At 37.2% G+C, this 17,237-nt stretch overlaps 1 protein-coding gene across 1 annotated transcript; it reads right to left on the bottom strand.

Annotated features, from left to right (window-relative positions):
• Positions 1-1,016: 1,016 nt before the first annotated feature.
• Positions 1,017-17,237, bottom strand: KATNA1 (katanin catalytic subunit A1). The gene is made up of 11 exons (XM_026705644.2): positions 16,849-17,237; positions 12,840-13,014; positions 12,084-12,241; positions 11,244-11,427; positions 9,172-9,293; positions 7,418-7,523; positions 6,530-6,688; positions 5,038-5,164; positions 3,892-4,026; positions 3,450-3,576; positions 1,017-1,357 (listed from the first exon to the last, which is right to left on the bottom strand). Exons 2-11 carry the CDS (start codon positions 13,008-13,010, stop codon positions 1,159-1,161), a joined length of 1,488 nt encoding a protein of 495 aa, XP_026561429.1. The 5' UTR covers positions 13,011-13,014; positions 16,849-17,237; the 3' UTR covers positions 1,017-1,158.

Here is a 17,237-nt window from a genome sequence, read left to right as displayed (position 1 = left end):
TATATTTGTTTGCTCTCTTTTTCAAGTCATCTACATTCTGGCAGTATTTTTTTCCTAGTTTATACTTCCAACCTCTACTCCTGTTTCTCTGACTGATTCCCAGTTTTAAGTTTTATGAGGTAAAGCTTACTTCTTTTCATTATTAAGAAAACAAACCTCCAAGGTATCTTTTCTTTGTGAGGACTTCCCAGTGTTAGTCATTGAGATCATGTTTCTGTTTTTGCAGCTGTACATATTTGAAACGAAGTAGAATATATAAGCTTCAAGTGACATAGTGCCATTTTTCTGAAAAATGACTTTTATCATTTTCTTGCCTCTGCCTTTTAGCCATGCTGGCACTCTTTTCATCTAGCTAATGCCTCTACCAAGCTGTGGTATTCTTTCTGTCCAAGTTCTCATTACTGGAAGATTAATGAAAAATAGTAATCTCAAAGAGATTTAAAATTCCTGCTTCTCCTGGTACAATTTTCCCTTAACAAATCTCTTGGAAACTTAATGGAATTTATTTTTTGCCAGTATTTTATTTACATTGGATCTAAGAATGCTTTTCTTAAATGATTGAACACTTAGGTTTCACTAAGAGATAAATCTAGTGCCCTCTCCTTTCTGTTCAGTTCCACCCCATTAAATGTGTGATATGTATTCAATCAGTGTTAAGTTCTAATTGGGAATTAGCTTTAAAATACTTGCTTTGTGATCTCTAAATATGACAAAAAGTGAAGCATTTACCTTTATAGAAAAAGAGGGGCAACTTTTTCCACGATAAAAGGACTGTAAAGATAAAAGGACTGTAAAGATATTTTTTTGCGGAGATAGCTATGTGTACTAATTGCCTGAAAAATGGAATTGTATATTTTAACAGTGACTACTTTTAAAAATATAACCAACCAAATGGAAATATGTATTATATGCAGAAATGTTGCAAGTAATAATCTAATGTGCCAAGAAACAGAACAAGTATGGGTGCAAGAACCTATTCTCATCTGGACAGCTAGACTAAGAGAGAAAAAATGAGCTGCACTTTAAAAAACCAACTTTACTATATATGGTTGTTACAAAAAGTTAAAAAATAGCACTGAGCACCCAGGTGTACTACTTTTTCATTACTTTTGGAACTCTTTTCAATACTTAAGGCAGATTTCTCAAAGGTAGAAAGGCTTAACATGATCCAAATTCAAAAATCCATTTCTCATATTTCTCAATGTCCGCAGCAGAGACTGATTTTGAAACTTTTTTTAAGGCCATTTCAAAATCTTCCATTGTTGTTGGCATGTGCATTTCATCTCTGGAAAGATTTCTGATTTCTTCTGGCGTCAAGCCTTCAATACGCCTTCTCATAGCCATCAGTGAAGCATCTCTGTTGATTAAAAAAAAAGTGTGCCTTTAATGAGAATGCAGAAATGCCAAATAATTAACACTAAAAAACTTGATTGCTTATTTATTTCTACTTTAAATCTACCCCGTCCAGAGTGGCTTACAGCATAAAAACAAGACAACGAACTCACAATTCAGATAACAACTTAGCAATAAACAGATGACAGGGCCAGGCAACACAATATCACATACAAAGACAAAGGCTTCCAATCACTTATCCCAAAGCCTGGGAAATTAAAACAAAAACAAAACAGATCCTTAAGCCTTCTGAAATGCCATAAAGGTAGAAACCTCTCAAGTTTCAGGGAACTTCATTCCCCTCATGGCAGGTACCATATGAGAGTTTAAAAGACAAATCAACTAAATTGTGAGTGGTTACTTTGACTTTTAGTAATACCATTGGAAATATTTGGATAACATGGTATGTAATAATGAGAAGATCCAGCTCTTTACACAAATCAGGTTCTTTAATGGCAAACATAAAGCATAGCTTCATCTTTTCAAATGCTGATTTTTGGCAAAAACATCGAATGACCACAGGATGCTGCAAATAGCCATAAATGTGGGTCGGTTGCTAAGCACCAAAATGTAGTTATGGGTGCTTTGGGTTCTAAATACATGGGGTGGGGGGGAGGTTTTCTGTTCTAAATCTGAATGGCTGCTATGCATCTGGCCATACCTGTATTTGAATCCAAAGCAAAGAAAGTGCACTATAGGAAGTATGGATGTACCCTCAAAATTCTTGAACTAAAACACTTATTTTCCCGGGGACTACATGGCTGCTGTATGAGTGTAGAAAAAATTAACTGGTTCTCTAAGAAGGCACCAACAAGCATACCTCTGATCCCTCTGCATGAGTTACTGCCCCAAGCAACAAATAGAAAGTTTGAGGAAGATGAAGATACAGCAATTTGAAGATACAATGAAAGTAATGGTATATTTTCAATATACAGAGTTGGATTTCTTGACCCCTATTTCTCTGTTCATCTTGATAAGAGTCACAAAGTGAAAAGAGCTGAAATGTAGAAGTTTGGATATGCAGAATCTATGATGAACTAGATGTTTTTCTCCAACCCTCATCATCATTAACCATTGATTGTATTACTAGCTGTGGTAAACAGCATCTAGGGGAGTCAAAGAGTTCTCATCCCAAAATAAAACTAAGGCAGTAAATTGAACAAGTTAGCAAAAATTGAGAGAAGCAGGAAGCAAAGTGAGAAAATAACTGAAATGGATAAGGAGATGAAATAATGATTCTGCACGGGAAAAGGAGGAAATAGAAGGGATAGAGAATTATAAATAATAAAATAGGCAATGTGGTTATATTTTTTAAAGTTAAGCAGAATATAATTTGTAGTGTGTAAAATGATGGGTTATCAAAAAAGATTAAAAAGTATATAAGTATCTTGAAAAAATGGGCAAAAAAGTAAAAAGAGACACAAAATGAGCAGCAATAACCCAAGGAGAAAGGAGTAGTAGTGGGAACACAAGCACTGAACCAAAGCCAGCCAGTATAGCAATCTTTAGGATCAGCTTCAAAACTTACATTGACATAAGGATAGGATGCTTTTCTTAGGTGATTTCCTTGCCAGGCAGCAAAATACCTTTATTGGTCCTGGCATATCATTTTACTACTCGGGATTAAGCCAATCTGTCCATACTAATGAAACTATAATAGCTTGAAGTAGAAAAAGGATCTCTAATTTGGCCTGTCGATATCATCACATTAAGTCATAATGTTATTTGATCACACTGGCTGGGAAATTCTGGGCTTTAAAGTCGATACATTTTAAAGTTGTCAGAATTGAGAAACACTGGCTTAGTATAACCTACACATAAACTGTTTCAGTATGGCTTTATCAATCAAAATCAAACAAGTTTTTTTTAAAAAAAATCTTATCCTTCTCTTTTTTTACTGCTTTCTTTAAATCTTTTACAGAACCAGTATTTGTACTGTAATGGGAGTCCTTTTCCATGATATAAGATTAGAGCTAGTTCCTTCAAAATAAAATATTAATAAAACAATAAAATAAAAATAATAAAAATAAAATAAAAGCTGTGCAGTTTTCACATACCTGCACACATTGGTAATGTCAGCTCCAGAATAACCTTCCATATTCTGTGCAATAGTGACAAGGTCAACATCAGCAGCAAGTTCCAACTCCTGTAGATTTATTCTGAGTAGCTCCTCTCTGCCTTTGGCTTAACAAAAAAAAGTAACCAAAATGAAGCACAGAGAAAAAGCATCCTTTCACCCTTGAATAACATGGTTAAAATTGTTTCAATTATATAATTCCTAATTTTAATTAAAATACCAACATCTTTAAACAGAACCACTTAGTTTGTTATCCTAGGATCTTAACCTGCTACTTAAGACTGTGCAGTTGAATGTAAATATTCATCATCAAAATCACTGTTCCTGCCTCCTAGAAATGGCAATGATCAAATATGCATTTGATATTAAAAATTCAGGATGTGCCAACTATATTGGATTTTTTTTTAAATGGAAGTTTATACCTGATGGCAAAGGAATATAAATTCTTTTTTCAAGGCGACGTCGTAATGCTTCATCAATATCCCATGGAAAATTAGTAGCAGCCAGTACCATCACCATTTTGGAAGGATCATCATTTTCAGAAGCACCTCCCACTCCTATTATTAGAAGATAGGAAAAAAATTAGAAAGCAGAACAAAATAATATATGTTCAAGTTTGCAAGTCAGAAAGTTATCATTACATTGAAGCTGAATTTTAATTACCCACTTTCATGGAAACAGGCTTGAATTTTAATTCAAATGCTTTATACTAACGAGTATTCAATTGCTGATAATTTACAATATTTGATATGTAGGTAATTACAGATACCATCCCTCTATTCAAGTGCAAATAAAACTACAAAGCTATTGCAAATTAAATCATCTAGGCAGACTAATGTCAAAATATTTGAGACATTCTGGTTTGTGGATTGGTTTTGTTTTTTGCTGGACAGATATCTCAATATATGCCTCTTACACATTTTATTTGCTCATACAATTTCTACCGCTGCCCATTTCAATCCAGTTGACTAGTTGCCAACTTTCTGCAAGTGTGATTTTACAAGAGAGAATTTGAAAAATCCATGTGTAGATTCTAATACGAGTGTCAACCAAGTTGCAGGTATTATTTCAAACATTTTTTAAAAAGGCAACCAAATTTGTTTACACAATCTGAAAATTTCTAATTTAACAAATTAAATTAGAATTTGGGATTTGTAAAAAATATGTGCCATTTCCAAGAACCAATTTCCTTGTTAAGCCTTTCTCCTTTCAGTTTTGTTCATAAATTCTTGTACTGTATTCGTATTTGTCTACTCTGTTTTACTAATCTATGTTCTGATCCAAGAATTTTTTAAAAAAATTCTAAATAATGAAAATTAAAGTACAAAAATAGGCCATTTATCCATAAATGCAACCAAACTAGAATTGGAGTTAAGGTGGCTTGAGTAGCAGCATCTCAGACTGACTGAAAGTTGAAATCATCACTGAGTTTGGAAAAACACCAAAGCATACATTTGAATGGATTTTAGTGTCTTAGTGAGCAGGTGATAATTTCTAATGCTCAACTGCTACTCTAATATTGAAGGTCCTACTTTTTTCTTAATACACTTTCAACTAAGCTTGTTTACCATCCATCTGAACAAGTAATTCTGCCTTCACCCTTCGGCTGGCTTCATGTTCCTCAGAAGTTCCTCGACGGCTACAGATGGAGTCAATTTCATCAATAAATATTGTTGTTGGTGCATAGAACCGAGCCTGGAAATATAAAATGGTAAAGGAACATTTAACTAAAAATTATTCCAACAAACTACTCCTGTTCTAAAACAGTATTATCTACAGTAATGTTACCCAAGTAAATCAATTCTGGAATGATTTTCAGTAGGAAAGGCCGATCTTTTTTATCCACTACAGCCCCAACCTAGATTACACTATCCCACTGACACATTTTGACTTCAAACAAGCAGTAAGACAGGTCAAATGTACCTTGTAAAAACTACAATTAGAGTTATGTGTAATTTGGCTTAGCATCTTCTAAGTAACAGACTACACTATTATAATAATAGCTGTGTAAATACACTATCGTACACTATCCCAATGGAATAAATTAGTACAAATTAAATCGCCAAAATGTTAACTTCTACCACAGGTAGTGTCAAATTACAATTGGGATCGGAATCTTGGTCTTGGAATTAAGTGGTCATTAAGTAAGATCTCATGTGACTTTGCTCAATGTCTGGAACTTGTAGTTGTGGTTGTTAATAATCAGCTGGGTTATTAGGTGGATGGAGTAAAGAGCTGCCTGCCAGAGAGATTCAGCTCAGTATGGAGCTGAAACCCTCTGGAAGGCAGCTCTTTCAATCATCCCCCAGAGGCGAGACGGAGTCTTATTGGCAAGCAGCAGCTATAATGTTTCGGATTTGTTTGGGAAGAAGACCTTGAAAAAACACAGGAATGCAAATACAGCATTTTATTAAATCAGCTATCCACTGAGCTGGAACAGCATAGTAGGAAACTATTTAACTTCTGGTAAATCTGTATTTTATAACTGATCACACTCAATCTGATGGCTATTTTTGAATAATTTCCCCATAACAGTCAGTTTGTGACCACGACATGAATTTAAAATTCCAAATGTTCCCTAGTCCATAAACTGCCTATTCTATTTTGTGCTAGCATCCTCTCCAAAGGCTCAGTGACTTTGAGCCAATCACTTTTTGTCAGCCCAACCCACCACACAGGATTGTTGTTATGGGTAAAGCATGAGGAAGAAGTCCCAAAGGTGCTTTTTCAAGAAGCAACTGAACTTCCTGGTTTTTCTTTGAAGATTTTTAGCTTCTCCCCTAAGAAGCTTCAGTCAGAGCTGAAGAAGCTGCTTGTATGAGAAGCAAAACATCTTCAAAGATAAACCAGAAAGTCCTGTTGCCTCTTGAAAAAGCACCTTTGGGACAACCATGACCAGGATGACTGAGAATCTCCATAGAGTAGACAATTAGGAGGAGGAGGAAGGCATATTAGGCATGTTCAGTGCCCTGAGTTACATATTAAAGAGCCAGAGTAAAAATACATTAACACGAATAATAGTATTCCTGTATCAAATCTTAAGACAAATCAGTAAATCACCATTTCAAATAATAGGCGAACAAGCTTTTCAGATTCTCCTCTATATTTTGAAGTGAGTGTTGATGATGATATGTTGAAAAAGGTAGTTTTGCATTCAGTAGCTACAGCTTTTGCCAGCAGTGTTTTTCCAGTGCCAGGAGGACCAACCATCAATACACCCTGTTTATAAAGATATCAAGAAAACAGCACTGATAAGAATATTTGTTTAAAAATATCTACTATTCATTTTCCATCACAATATAAGAAATACGATATAATTTCATAAATAAGCATTTTAAATATATATATAATTTCATAATTATATATATATTATAATTTCATAATAAGCGTTTTAAATAAAAGCAAAAGAAACTAGTGTGCATTTAGTAACTTTTAGCAAATAGCAACTCTTGTTTAATTATCTATGTTACACTAACTTAAATAGATTTTATTCTATTTGTGGACCACTGTTACAAGTCCAGAACCAACAGGTTGTCAGAACATAATCATGTTTCCAAAATGAAAGGAATTTTAATTGTTGAAGGGCATTGTATCACCAGACACTGTTTTACTTACATAGCAAATGACAAGTGAAAAACTTTAGCGATAGTGTAATGGCTTTGCGCCTTAGATTATATGAATTTATTTTAATACTATATAAGCAAAATACTTTATATGGCTTGTATTATTATTCTGCTGTAAAACCCTTGCATTATTTATTTGTACAGGTGTCAAGATTCCATAGTTGGAATCCACTCTGGCTTATGTTATTTGCATTGTTTCCACCTAGTGCTTGAGAAATCATTAATGGGATTGCATATCCTTGATTTTTTTTCACCCTGGCCTAACACTGAATACAACCTAATGAAAACTATTTTGATGTTCCAGCAATAATTGGGTTGGCTTTACCTTCCAGGGCCTTCTGATTCCTTTAAAAAATTCTGGCATCCACATGGGTAAAACTACTGCCTCCTTGAGTAATTTTTTAGCATCCACTAAATCAGCTATATCATCCCTGATGAAAAAAGAAACGAGCAGATTATGACTTGCCACAAGCACTGTATCCCTATTAAATTTCATTGTAATCTTGGCTGAATGCATGATATTTCAGCATTGAATATTAATATTTTCTATTCAAATTCACTCCACAGGAAAGATTTAACATTCAGTTCATTTACATTTTTAAATTTTAGAATTCCATCTTTTTCAGGTGTTACAAAAACCAGAATGTTCATCACTTGAATGCTCATTTCCATCCCAACATTGTTCACTGCTGACATTTTTTTCCTGTAGACATTCATGAATTGAATGTGTGTGTGTATATACATAAAGGATCATTTTCTGCAGATATCATCTGAACGATGACAGAATGTGGGCCTATTAATAAACCCACAAAGTAAGCTGCCATTTGTTCACTGAAAATTGATCACTTCAGTATTTTATTATAGTCATATGAGATGGAATAGTATAGTTTACAGCTAGCTCATCAATGCAGTCGAAGTGTATCTACAAACAGCAGACTTTGTCTTTACAAATAGTACAGTAAAATTTGGCTCATAAAAACTGAATCATTTTGGTATGACAGCAATACATGTGCACAGAATAAATTGCTTGTTGTGCTTGCAGTACTTTGCCAAATAAGTTAATAGTAAACCGACTCTTATGTTCTTGTAAAAATGCAATATAAAATGACATTGACTATGGAAACAATAGATCCTTCTTCATAACAGCACAATCTTAGTTCATAAGGGATTATTTCTTTTTTTTTGTAGCTGCCCTCTACCGGTAGAACTTGGGTAGGGAGGACATTGAAGGCATGCTAATGTTATTGTAATTTTTACAACCTATCCTATGCCATATTGAAAGTGATTTATGTAATCCTTTGAAAAAAACTGACATAATTCATTTTCTGTTTCTAGAAAAAGGAAGGAAAAGTGAATGTCACTTGTTATATAATAACTATAATGACCAATTTCCAAGAAAACGTTAGCATTCTTGGCGAAGGTTTTTGAAATAAAAAGGTCTTATAAATCTTTGCTTATAGTTACAGATTGTCCTAAGCACATACAAGACTGCAGCCATCTTAACTTTTCCATTTGCCAAATAAAAAGATGATGGTGTCTTTCCATTAAAACACATCCAATTCTGATAATGAACTTTATCTCTTAACAAAAAAAATAACTTAAGTGTAGGCAAGCGGACTGATAAATGTTTTTTTTCCACGTCAACAGTAGATTATTATGAATAATAATGCTGTTATGTTCCTTGTAAGCTGTAGCTGTAGCTCTATCATTATGTTGCTATTTTTGGTTTCAGGATAAACTGCTCAAACTGCTGTCTCTATTGTCTGCCAATTAAAAGGTCTTTGCTTAACTCAGTTTAATACTAGAGAGATTTGTAAAATCCCAGTGAGTTAAGATGTCTCAGTAAGCAAAGTGTACTTCATCATTTTCATAAATTACTGCCTCAATCAATTTTAGCCAGATTTAATTTTCTCTAGAGGCAGCATTATGTATTTCAAGTTATAATTGATATTTCAATTGTAAGCATCATTGATTGACATGTGGCTATAGAAACTGAATGAATGCATGAATTTATCTAAAAATTATGAAGCTTAAACACAGACCTCCCAACTTAAAAGAATAGAGATGGTTTATACTTACCATCGAACATTGGGATTTTGGGAAATGATATCTCTTTCTAGAGCTTCTACTAAGTCTTTATCATATCCAGTGCCATCAAATTTCTTTGGCTCAGGTTCTGAAATATCAGTTGAGGACTTATTCTGCATTACATAAAAATGCTTATCAAACATATTAATATTGCTCATAATTATTCCAGTAACTTGTTTAACATAAGTTACACAACAATAAAAGGATAAAATTTCAAAGACATAATTATATAAAACATATATTTAAAACCTCTGGTGTTTACAACCTTTTGTATAATGGCTTTTAATTTTAATTGCTAAAATGTTTTTGATAAGCAAATATTAGTAAAATACACGACCTTTCGAAAGTCAACATTGTCAGCTTTTCTCCCACCATGGGAAAGCAGTACAAGTTTCCCAACAAGTCTTCCGGAATCAGAAACAGGCAAAATACCATTTTTACAGGCATCTAAAAATAAGGATAAGCAGCTTGCATTTCTCCAAACTGCTCTAACACTGCACAAAAGCCAGAATTGTTCTACTATAAATGTATCATTGTTGCGATCCAATCACAGGTCATCATACAGATCATCATTTTTCTTTTTGTCTTGGGTCAGTGGTAATATGATCTGGTGTTGGAAGATCACTTTCTGGGCATGGCATATTTCTGAGGATTGGGAGTATCTTTCTTTTCTGGTAGTTCTCCTCTGGTAGTTCCAGTTAAGGTTGGTACTTGTCGAGAAGCCTAGGCTCAAATTCCTGTTATGTATAGTTCTGATGGCTCATATCTCTAACTTTTTAAATATTCACCTGAAGCTACTAGGTAAACAGATGGCATGAGGAACAGTATCATCAGCATGCAATGGTATTCCTTTATATCTCTCTACTCCACATCAGACAGTTGGTCCTGTTTCAAGTGCTTGCCCAGTCACTTGAGGCCATAAAGGTCTGGATGGGAAGAAACTGGCTTGGACTCAACCTCAGCAAGATGGAGTGGCTTTGGGTTTTTGCCCCTACTGCAAATTGTCATTGTTGACTCTTGACAGGATAGTATTCTCCTAGAGAAAATTGATTTGCAGTTTGGGGGTGTTCCTGGACAATGGGTCCTGCCCAAGAAGCACGTGTCAATCACTGCTAAAAGGCTCTTTGTGAAGTGGAATCATCTTCTGCACTGGACTGCGAGGACCTGCTCACAGTCTCTCATGTTTCACTAGATTGCTCAATGTGCTCTACAATTGATCCAGAATGCAGCAGTATGCACAGTCCTGTACACTCCACAATTTGTCCATGTTACATTGCTTTGTGAGCTACACTGCTTCCACTTTCTTTCCATGTGGAATTCAAAATGCTGGCTGTCGTTTTTAAAACCCTGAATGATACAAGGTAAGATTATTTGCATGACTGGCTCTTACTGAGGGTATCTGCCTATCCCACTGGGTTTTATAGGGTGAGCATGTTCCAGACCCTCCTCTTAAAATGTGTTTACCTGGAGGGTCCTAAGAGGTATGCCTTCTCTGTATCTTCAACAATTTAAAACAGTTTCCCCACTGACATCTGAAGAGCTGCTACCATCTTAACTTTCTGGAAGGCCATAAAGACCTAGCTCTTCCCTCGAGCTAGCAAATGTAGTGTTTGCCTAGTAATATCATAACTTCTTCCATCTCATGGACTTCCTCCATTTCACATGGACTGGAAGAAGTGCAACTCATACTGTAGTATGAGGCTTATTTTTTCCTCTATGTTTTAGTGTTAACTTAGTTATCTAAGTGAGATGTATGGTGTAGAAATGAGATAGCTAGATGATAAATAAATGTTTTATTGTTGTGAAATGTCAAGGGTTATTGTATATAAGATGGGTAACTATATAAATCTCTTAAGTAAAATAAGTAAGATATACCCTAATCTGAATAAGCAGAACATTACACTATTATTTGTGGTTTCTCTTTTAAAACATCTTCATCAAACTTCTACACAGGTTCTTTCCACTAGAAATGCTGGTAGGTGAAAGACTAAAAAGAGGCTCAAATGATAAGAGGGATACTTTATAAGATTTGGAGGTGTTGGTTTCACATTCAAGAAACTTACTTTTTCCTCTTTTCCTTTATTTAATGGATCTTTCTTTTCCCGACCACGAACAACTTTGCCTTTATCATTAGTACTTCGGGAAGAAGGTCGATGAAGGACTCTAGCAGCTGCTCCAACCCGGTTATTTTGATTTCTGCAATCACTGCACTGAGCTGACTGACGTTTCCTAGGCCCTGGTGAAGATCTGAATGAATACAAAATGGGGAAAACTGTAAGATATTCTTATCCTACCGTGTTTCTCATATAATAAGGCCGGGTCTTATTTTTTTTTGAGCCCCGAAAAAATGGCTAGGCCGTCTTTTCGGAGGTGACTTAATTTCCCCCCTTGCATCTTCGGGCGGGCGGGCAGGGACAGCTTGGATGTTGACCTCGGCGTTGGTGGGGCACTTCATATTGGGGTCAACGCAGGCACCATATCCGGGTGTGCAACGAAAGTACTTCCTAACGGCAAGCCCGCCCCGCCATTTTGCATGTTTTAATATAGGCCTTAATTTGGGGGGAGGGGCTTAATTTCATTTCATGCCTATAAAACATGCTGGGACTTCCTATTGGGGGAGGCCATATCGTTGGAGAATATATTCAAGATTACACCTCCCCCCAATCTCTCAGAATCTATGTTTTGTACAAATGTGTTATAATTCCATAACATTGTTTTTGCACATACTAGTTGTTTCTAGAAAACAGATTCAATCATTCATTGGAGCCCTGTTACTGGTAGGAGATAGCACTGAATGCTTCTGGAGTTAAAGGTTAGAGGCTCAAAAACAACAGGTAACATACTTTTTAAAACATTTAATATTTGAACCCCCCAATCTGCTTTCCCCTCATGGTGTCTCTTACCTACGTTCAGCAGGTACAGGCAACGACCAAACTTCTCCATCATGAGCTGGTAATTCCTGATGTGCCGCTTTTAAAGGAGTGCTGTCTAATTTAAAACTTTCCAGTGTCTTCATGATATCCTTCACATGCTTAGCTTCTATACTTATCTCCTGCCTAACCTGATTAAAAACATAAAATACAAAGAAGCATAAAGTTAGCTTGTAGAAACTTGTCAACTTTAAGTACCTAATGAAATGTTTGTGGCTCAGATACATGAACAAATGTAAGACATTATAGAAAACTGATGAGGCCTATTACAGAGAAGCAATTCTGCTGACTCTTCTTGCGGGAAACCTTTTAGAAAAAAAGTATAATGTATGAATGCTTTTAAAAATAACACAATTTGAAGTGGGACAATCTAAGAAATGCTCACACATGTACATGGCATATTTCCAAATTAATTACACCAGCTCAAGATAGCAGCTAGCTTTAGATTAACCAAGTAACATTTTTAATCAAACAGGATGCAGAAAATGGAGGTGTTTTTGAGGCCAGTTTTACTTTATCTTTTTCACAGAGTTCTTTCCAACCACAAATAGAAACTTCTGTTTATTATTATTTTTGTACTCACCCTTGTAATTCACTAGTATTCAGCAATAGGCATGTTTATTCAATTTAGCTCATTGTTTAAAGTGGGGACTAATTGAAATGTTTTTGATTGATCATCCTATTTAATACATGAAGGTAAAGGAACAAAAGCAGAAAATGAAAGCTCACCTGTTGCCATTTCTGTTGAAGATACGTATCTTTGACAGAAGAGTGGTATTTGCTCATTTGGTCAAGCACTCCCTGATAGTAAACCATTGCAGAATCATAATTCCCAAGCAATGCATATTCACGTGCTAGCTTCACATTCTCACTTATCATCACAAGACTCATAGTCAACATAAAGCTAGAAAAAAAAACACGAAGACCTTCTGTAACTTCAAGATAAAAAGTTGTCAGGGTATAAAATTCAAAAGAAGAGTTATCTATCACTTTAAAAAACAGAAGGGAGAAATTTGCTTATTGTTAATCTACTTTGATACATATTCTATTGAGAAACAATAATTTTAATACTTTAGAATAGTTACATTCTGCCACAAAGTCCTATCTCCAAAGACAAGGCATTCTAAGATAGCAAAGTCATTTGGAATGGTTAAGTAAAAGGAAAATTCATTTATATTGAACACAACTAGTGGAGATTACATGGCCTATATCTATGTAGCCTTCTGGGCAGTGGAGATTACATGGCCTATATCTATGTAGCCTTTTGGGCAGCAATATTTAATGATTGTCATTGCTTTCTTCCAGGATATTTTCTGACTTTCAAGTCTAACAAATAGCATAGCAGTTTTATACAAGTGGTTACCAGCCTTGATGCCACTTGGGATCAAACTCAACACATGTTCTAAAAATGTCTCTAACCCCAGACTCTTTTGGGATGGTAATAAAAATGATGGCCTGACTCCAAAGTATGTTCATTTACCCAGAAAAAGAAAACAGATAATACAGATATCCTGTAGGACAAAAAGTGAGAGAGGGTGACAGGCAATATTTTAGTAAAATGGTGCTTTCTGATGTGATTCAATAGACAATTCATAAATGCTTAAACTCCTAGCAGATATTTTGAATGTGCAGTATATATTTCAAATGTCAAATATGCCCACCAAAAGGCTGGAGAACCCTTGAGTGTTACTTTATATTATTTTGAGATACCCAATTGTACACAGAATATCTCACCCCTTGCTGATTTATGTTAAACATTCTCCTATGTAAATGACTTCAGAGCTTTTGCATATTGTGCTACTTCAGCTTCATGCATTTTTCTGTATCAGATTCAAGAAATCATAACAGTAGTATGTCAATATTAATTGTTGGGAATTTTACTTTACAAGGCTCCCAACAAGCACAACATACTGGGCACAAACCTTTATTTTAACAACATAATAAAAAATCATGTTTATACAAATAAAAATCACTTTTAGCTAGATAAAATTAAATCAACTAATCACCCCAAAATGTAAGAATGAAATGAAAGTCTGTACCAGGGTATGGACACCAGGGCTGTCAAACTCGTGATCTGCAGGCTGGATGCATCACATGCTGGCCATGCCCACCCCCAGTTTAGCAAAAGGGAAAGTCGTGATACATCCTGTGAAAACCTGACGTGGCGAGTTTGACACCAGTGGCCTATTCAGACAGTGTTTAGTTAACAACTATTGGGATGAGGAACTGAGTGAATAAGCGTCATGGTTGTAAAGTGTGACATAACGTGACTGTGCTGACTTACAACGGCAGTTCTAATTATTTCAGTTGCAGGTAGGTGAATCCCATGTGGTGGTTAGGCATGAAGACATGTGCTCACCATTTGTGACCTCCTGCTAGCTTCCCCACTGACATTGCTTATTAGAAACTGGCAATGGTGATCATGGGACCATGGGATGCTGTAACGATCAAAATTGTGAGCTGGCTGCTAAATGCCCCAACTGCAATCAGGCAACCACAGGGGCACTAGGATGACCACAACTTTGAGGACTGGCCATAATCTGTTCATAAATGCCATTGTAATTTTGAACAATAAATAAAGGCTGGTAAACCGAGGACGAGTAAGAATTTCATCTATAAGTAACTGTACTAACCAGAACACACGTACAAAGGAAAATCTGATAAAATATAATTAACTGTTAAAATAAATCATAAACTTTTCTAATTGGAAATTTAATAATGAAGAGATGAGCAACATTTTTTTACACCTTACTTGAGTCCAATCAAAAGTAAGTTTAAAGCATTATAGTGAAAAAAAAACCCACTGGTATGTATCTCAAAAGAACACTATTACATTTTGCTGAAAATAAACCTTAATATGTTCATATTGATTTTTAAAATCAGGATCATCATTTTTCAGACAGCTACATTGTGATCAAGTGAGATATTAGCAACAGTATTTGTGATTCTTTCAAGAAAGTTATACTGCAAGAAACAGCAACAAAAACAGCTCCTGAAATTTCTTTCTACAAAAGTAGAAAGAAAACTTTTTCCATCCACATTTTTGGATCTGAGATCATGCTGACTGAACCTGACTTGAGCACCTTTGGAAGATATCCCATAATCTTTGCCCACATTATTAATTCTTATTATCATTATCACTGAAGATCAGAAACCCAGAGATGTTCTCAACTGGTAATTGAGAAGAAAAGAAAAGCCTCTTACATTTGGGAATGAACTATATTGCTCAGCAGAAATGCAGACACAAAATGTATGTATAGCCTTGACAAAGCTGTGCTCTTATTGAAAATTAGCCTCAAGATCTAAGAGTACTTTGCTTCTGACGCTGATGTAACAATTATGCACAGGGATGTTTTCATTCAGCTTAGATTTTTGGAGATTTAGTCATCATCACATACACCTTACTCACATCCAGGAGCATTAGTACTCAAATAAAATGAGCAATTTCTAAAACTTTAGTAGGTGAATATTGCTTGAACCAAGTTTTGAAATTAGGGGACAGAGTATATATTAAGACAAGGATACACCTGTGCTCAATCTCTCCCAGATGTCCCAACTAATCTCTAGCATCTACTAACATATCCTGCCTGATAGATTGCTGATTAAACATGGCCTTCTCAGCTAAAATTTTGGAATTTCCTGCTTCAATAACCTGCCTTTCCACTCATCCCAGCACCTGAAAGCTTTATTTTGTTTTGCAGAGCTTTTAGACCACAGATCTGAACAGATAGTATCTTATAGTGATTAAGCTGCTGAGACTAACACTGGGAAGACCCTGCTTCAGTTCCCACATTCACCCAAGGAAGCTCAGCAGGTGACTTGGTCTAGTCATTCTCTTTTCCAATCCCAATCTATCTCAGAGGTGTTGAGATGGTGACAAAGAATGTGATGACTGAGTGCTATGTGCATCAACACAAGCTCCTTAAAAAATGCAGGATATCAATCCAACGCAGAGGTCTTCACACTTGACAGCTTTAAAGACTTTGTGGACTTGAACGCCCAGGATTCCTCAGCTAACATGACTGGAGGAGGGATTCTGGGAGTCCAAGTCCACAAAGTCTTAAACTGACCAAGTTTGAAGATCCTTGATCTAACAAGTAAAATATTCCTTTATCTCCCTTTACAAACGAGCTTTTGCTCAGGCTATGTTTGAATCTTAAAAATGGCACATTTTAGGTATTTATCATAAGCACTCTGGATAGCCTAAATATTTCTTAAATAGAACAAAGAACACCTAAACATATACATACAATCAGTGCCACATTTCCTACGTCCATTAAATTGGGGACAATTGGGGGTCAAGAGCAGGGCCTCTTCTTCTTCGGGGAGAAGGAGAAGCGCAAGCAGATCCGACGCCCGAGAGAAAACTGAACCAGCGCAAGAAAAGCTTTCCAAGTCAAGGAGGCCAAAAAAGGCCCGTCGCCTCCCGGGACGCCCCCGAAGAGGAGTCCGGTCGGCGGATGGGCAGGCGCTTCCCAGCCTTCGGACCGAACGGCGGAGCTCCCCGGCAGACCGCGGAAGCTCAGCCCGGCTCCTCCTCTCCCCAGCGGGGCCACCGCCACCCGGCCCTGCCTGCACACGCCCCCCCTCCGCCCCTCCTGCTCCCGGGCACCGCGGCCAGCCGGGCCCAGACAGGCAGCCGGGTCCCCGCGCTCCCTCCTGGCCGCCTGGCGGACAGCCCCTTCGGGGACGCGGCCGCCAGAGTCCCGCCAGGCCCGCCGCAGCCGACTTCGCTCACCCTTCCTCCGCGCGGGCTGCTCCTCCTCCGTCCCCCGCAGCAGCGGCACTCGCCGCCACCGCCGCCTCCAACCGGACAGGCGACCCTTCCGAGCCACTCCGGAGCCGTCGCCGCCTCCCGCCGCCACCGGGGGAGGGAGCAAGGGGGGGGTGTCCGTGCTTGGGCTGCTGCTACTCCTGCTGCTGCTGTGGCGGGCAGGGCGGAAGGGGCGGCGGGATGGCTGGTGAGGATGGGAGGATCTTCCAGGCACCGCCTTCTCCGCCTTTCCCGACTTCGCCTGGACCGGCTCCGGTCCCTCCTCCTCCTCCGCTCGCTGCCAAGCCAAGTCCAAATCAAAATAGTGTCACACAATATGGCGGCCCCTCCAGTTGGCAAGCCTCGCGAGAACT

Source organism: Pseudonaja textilis, chromosome 1 (assembly GCF_049901715.1).
Source record: "Pseudonaja textilis isolate UNSWEBS1 chromosome 1, rPseTex1.2, whole genome shotgun sequence".
In the NCBI taxonomy this organism is placed as follows: domain Eukaryota; kingdom Metazoa; phylum Chordata; class Lepidosauria; order Squamata; family Elapidae; genus Pseudonaja; species Pseudonaja textilis.
Note: the sequence above shows the minus strand (reverse complement) of the source record. Positions and strands in the feature narration are given on the sequence as shown.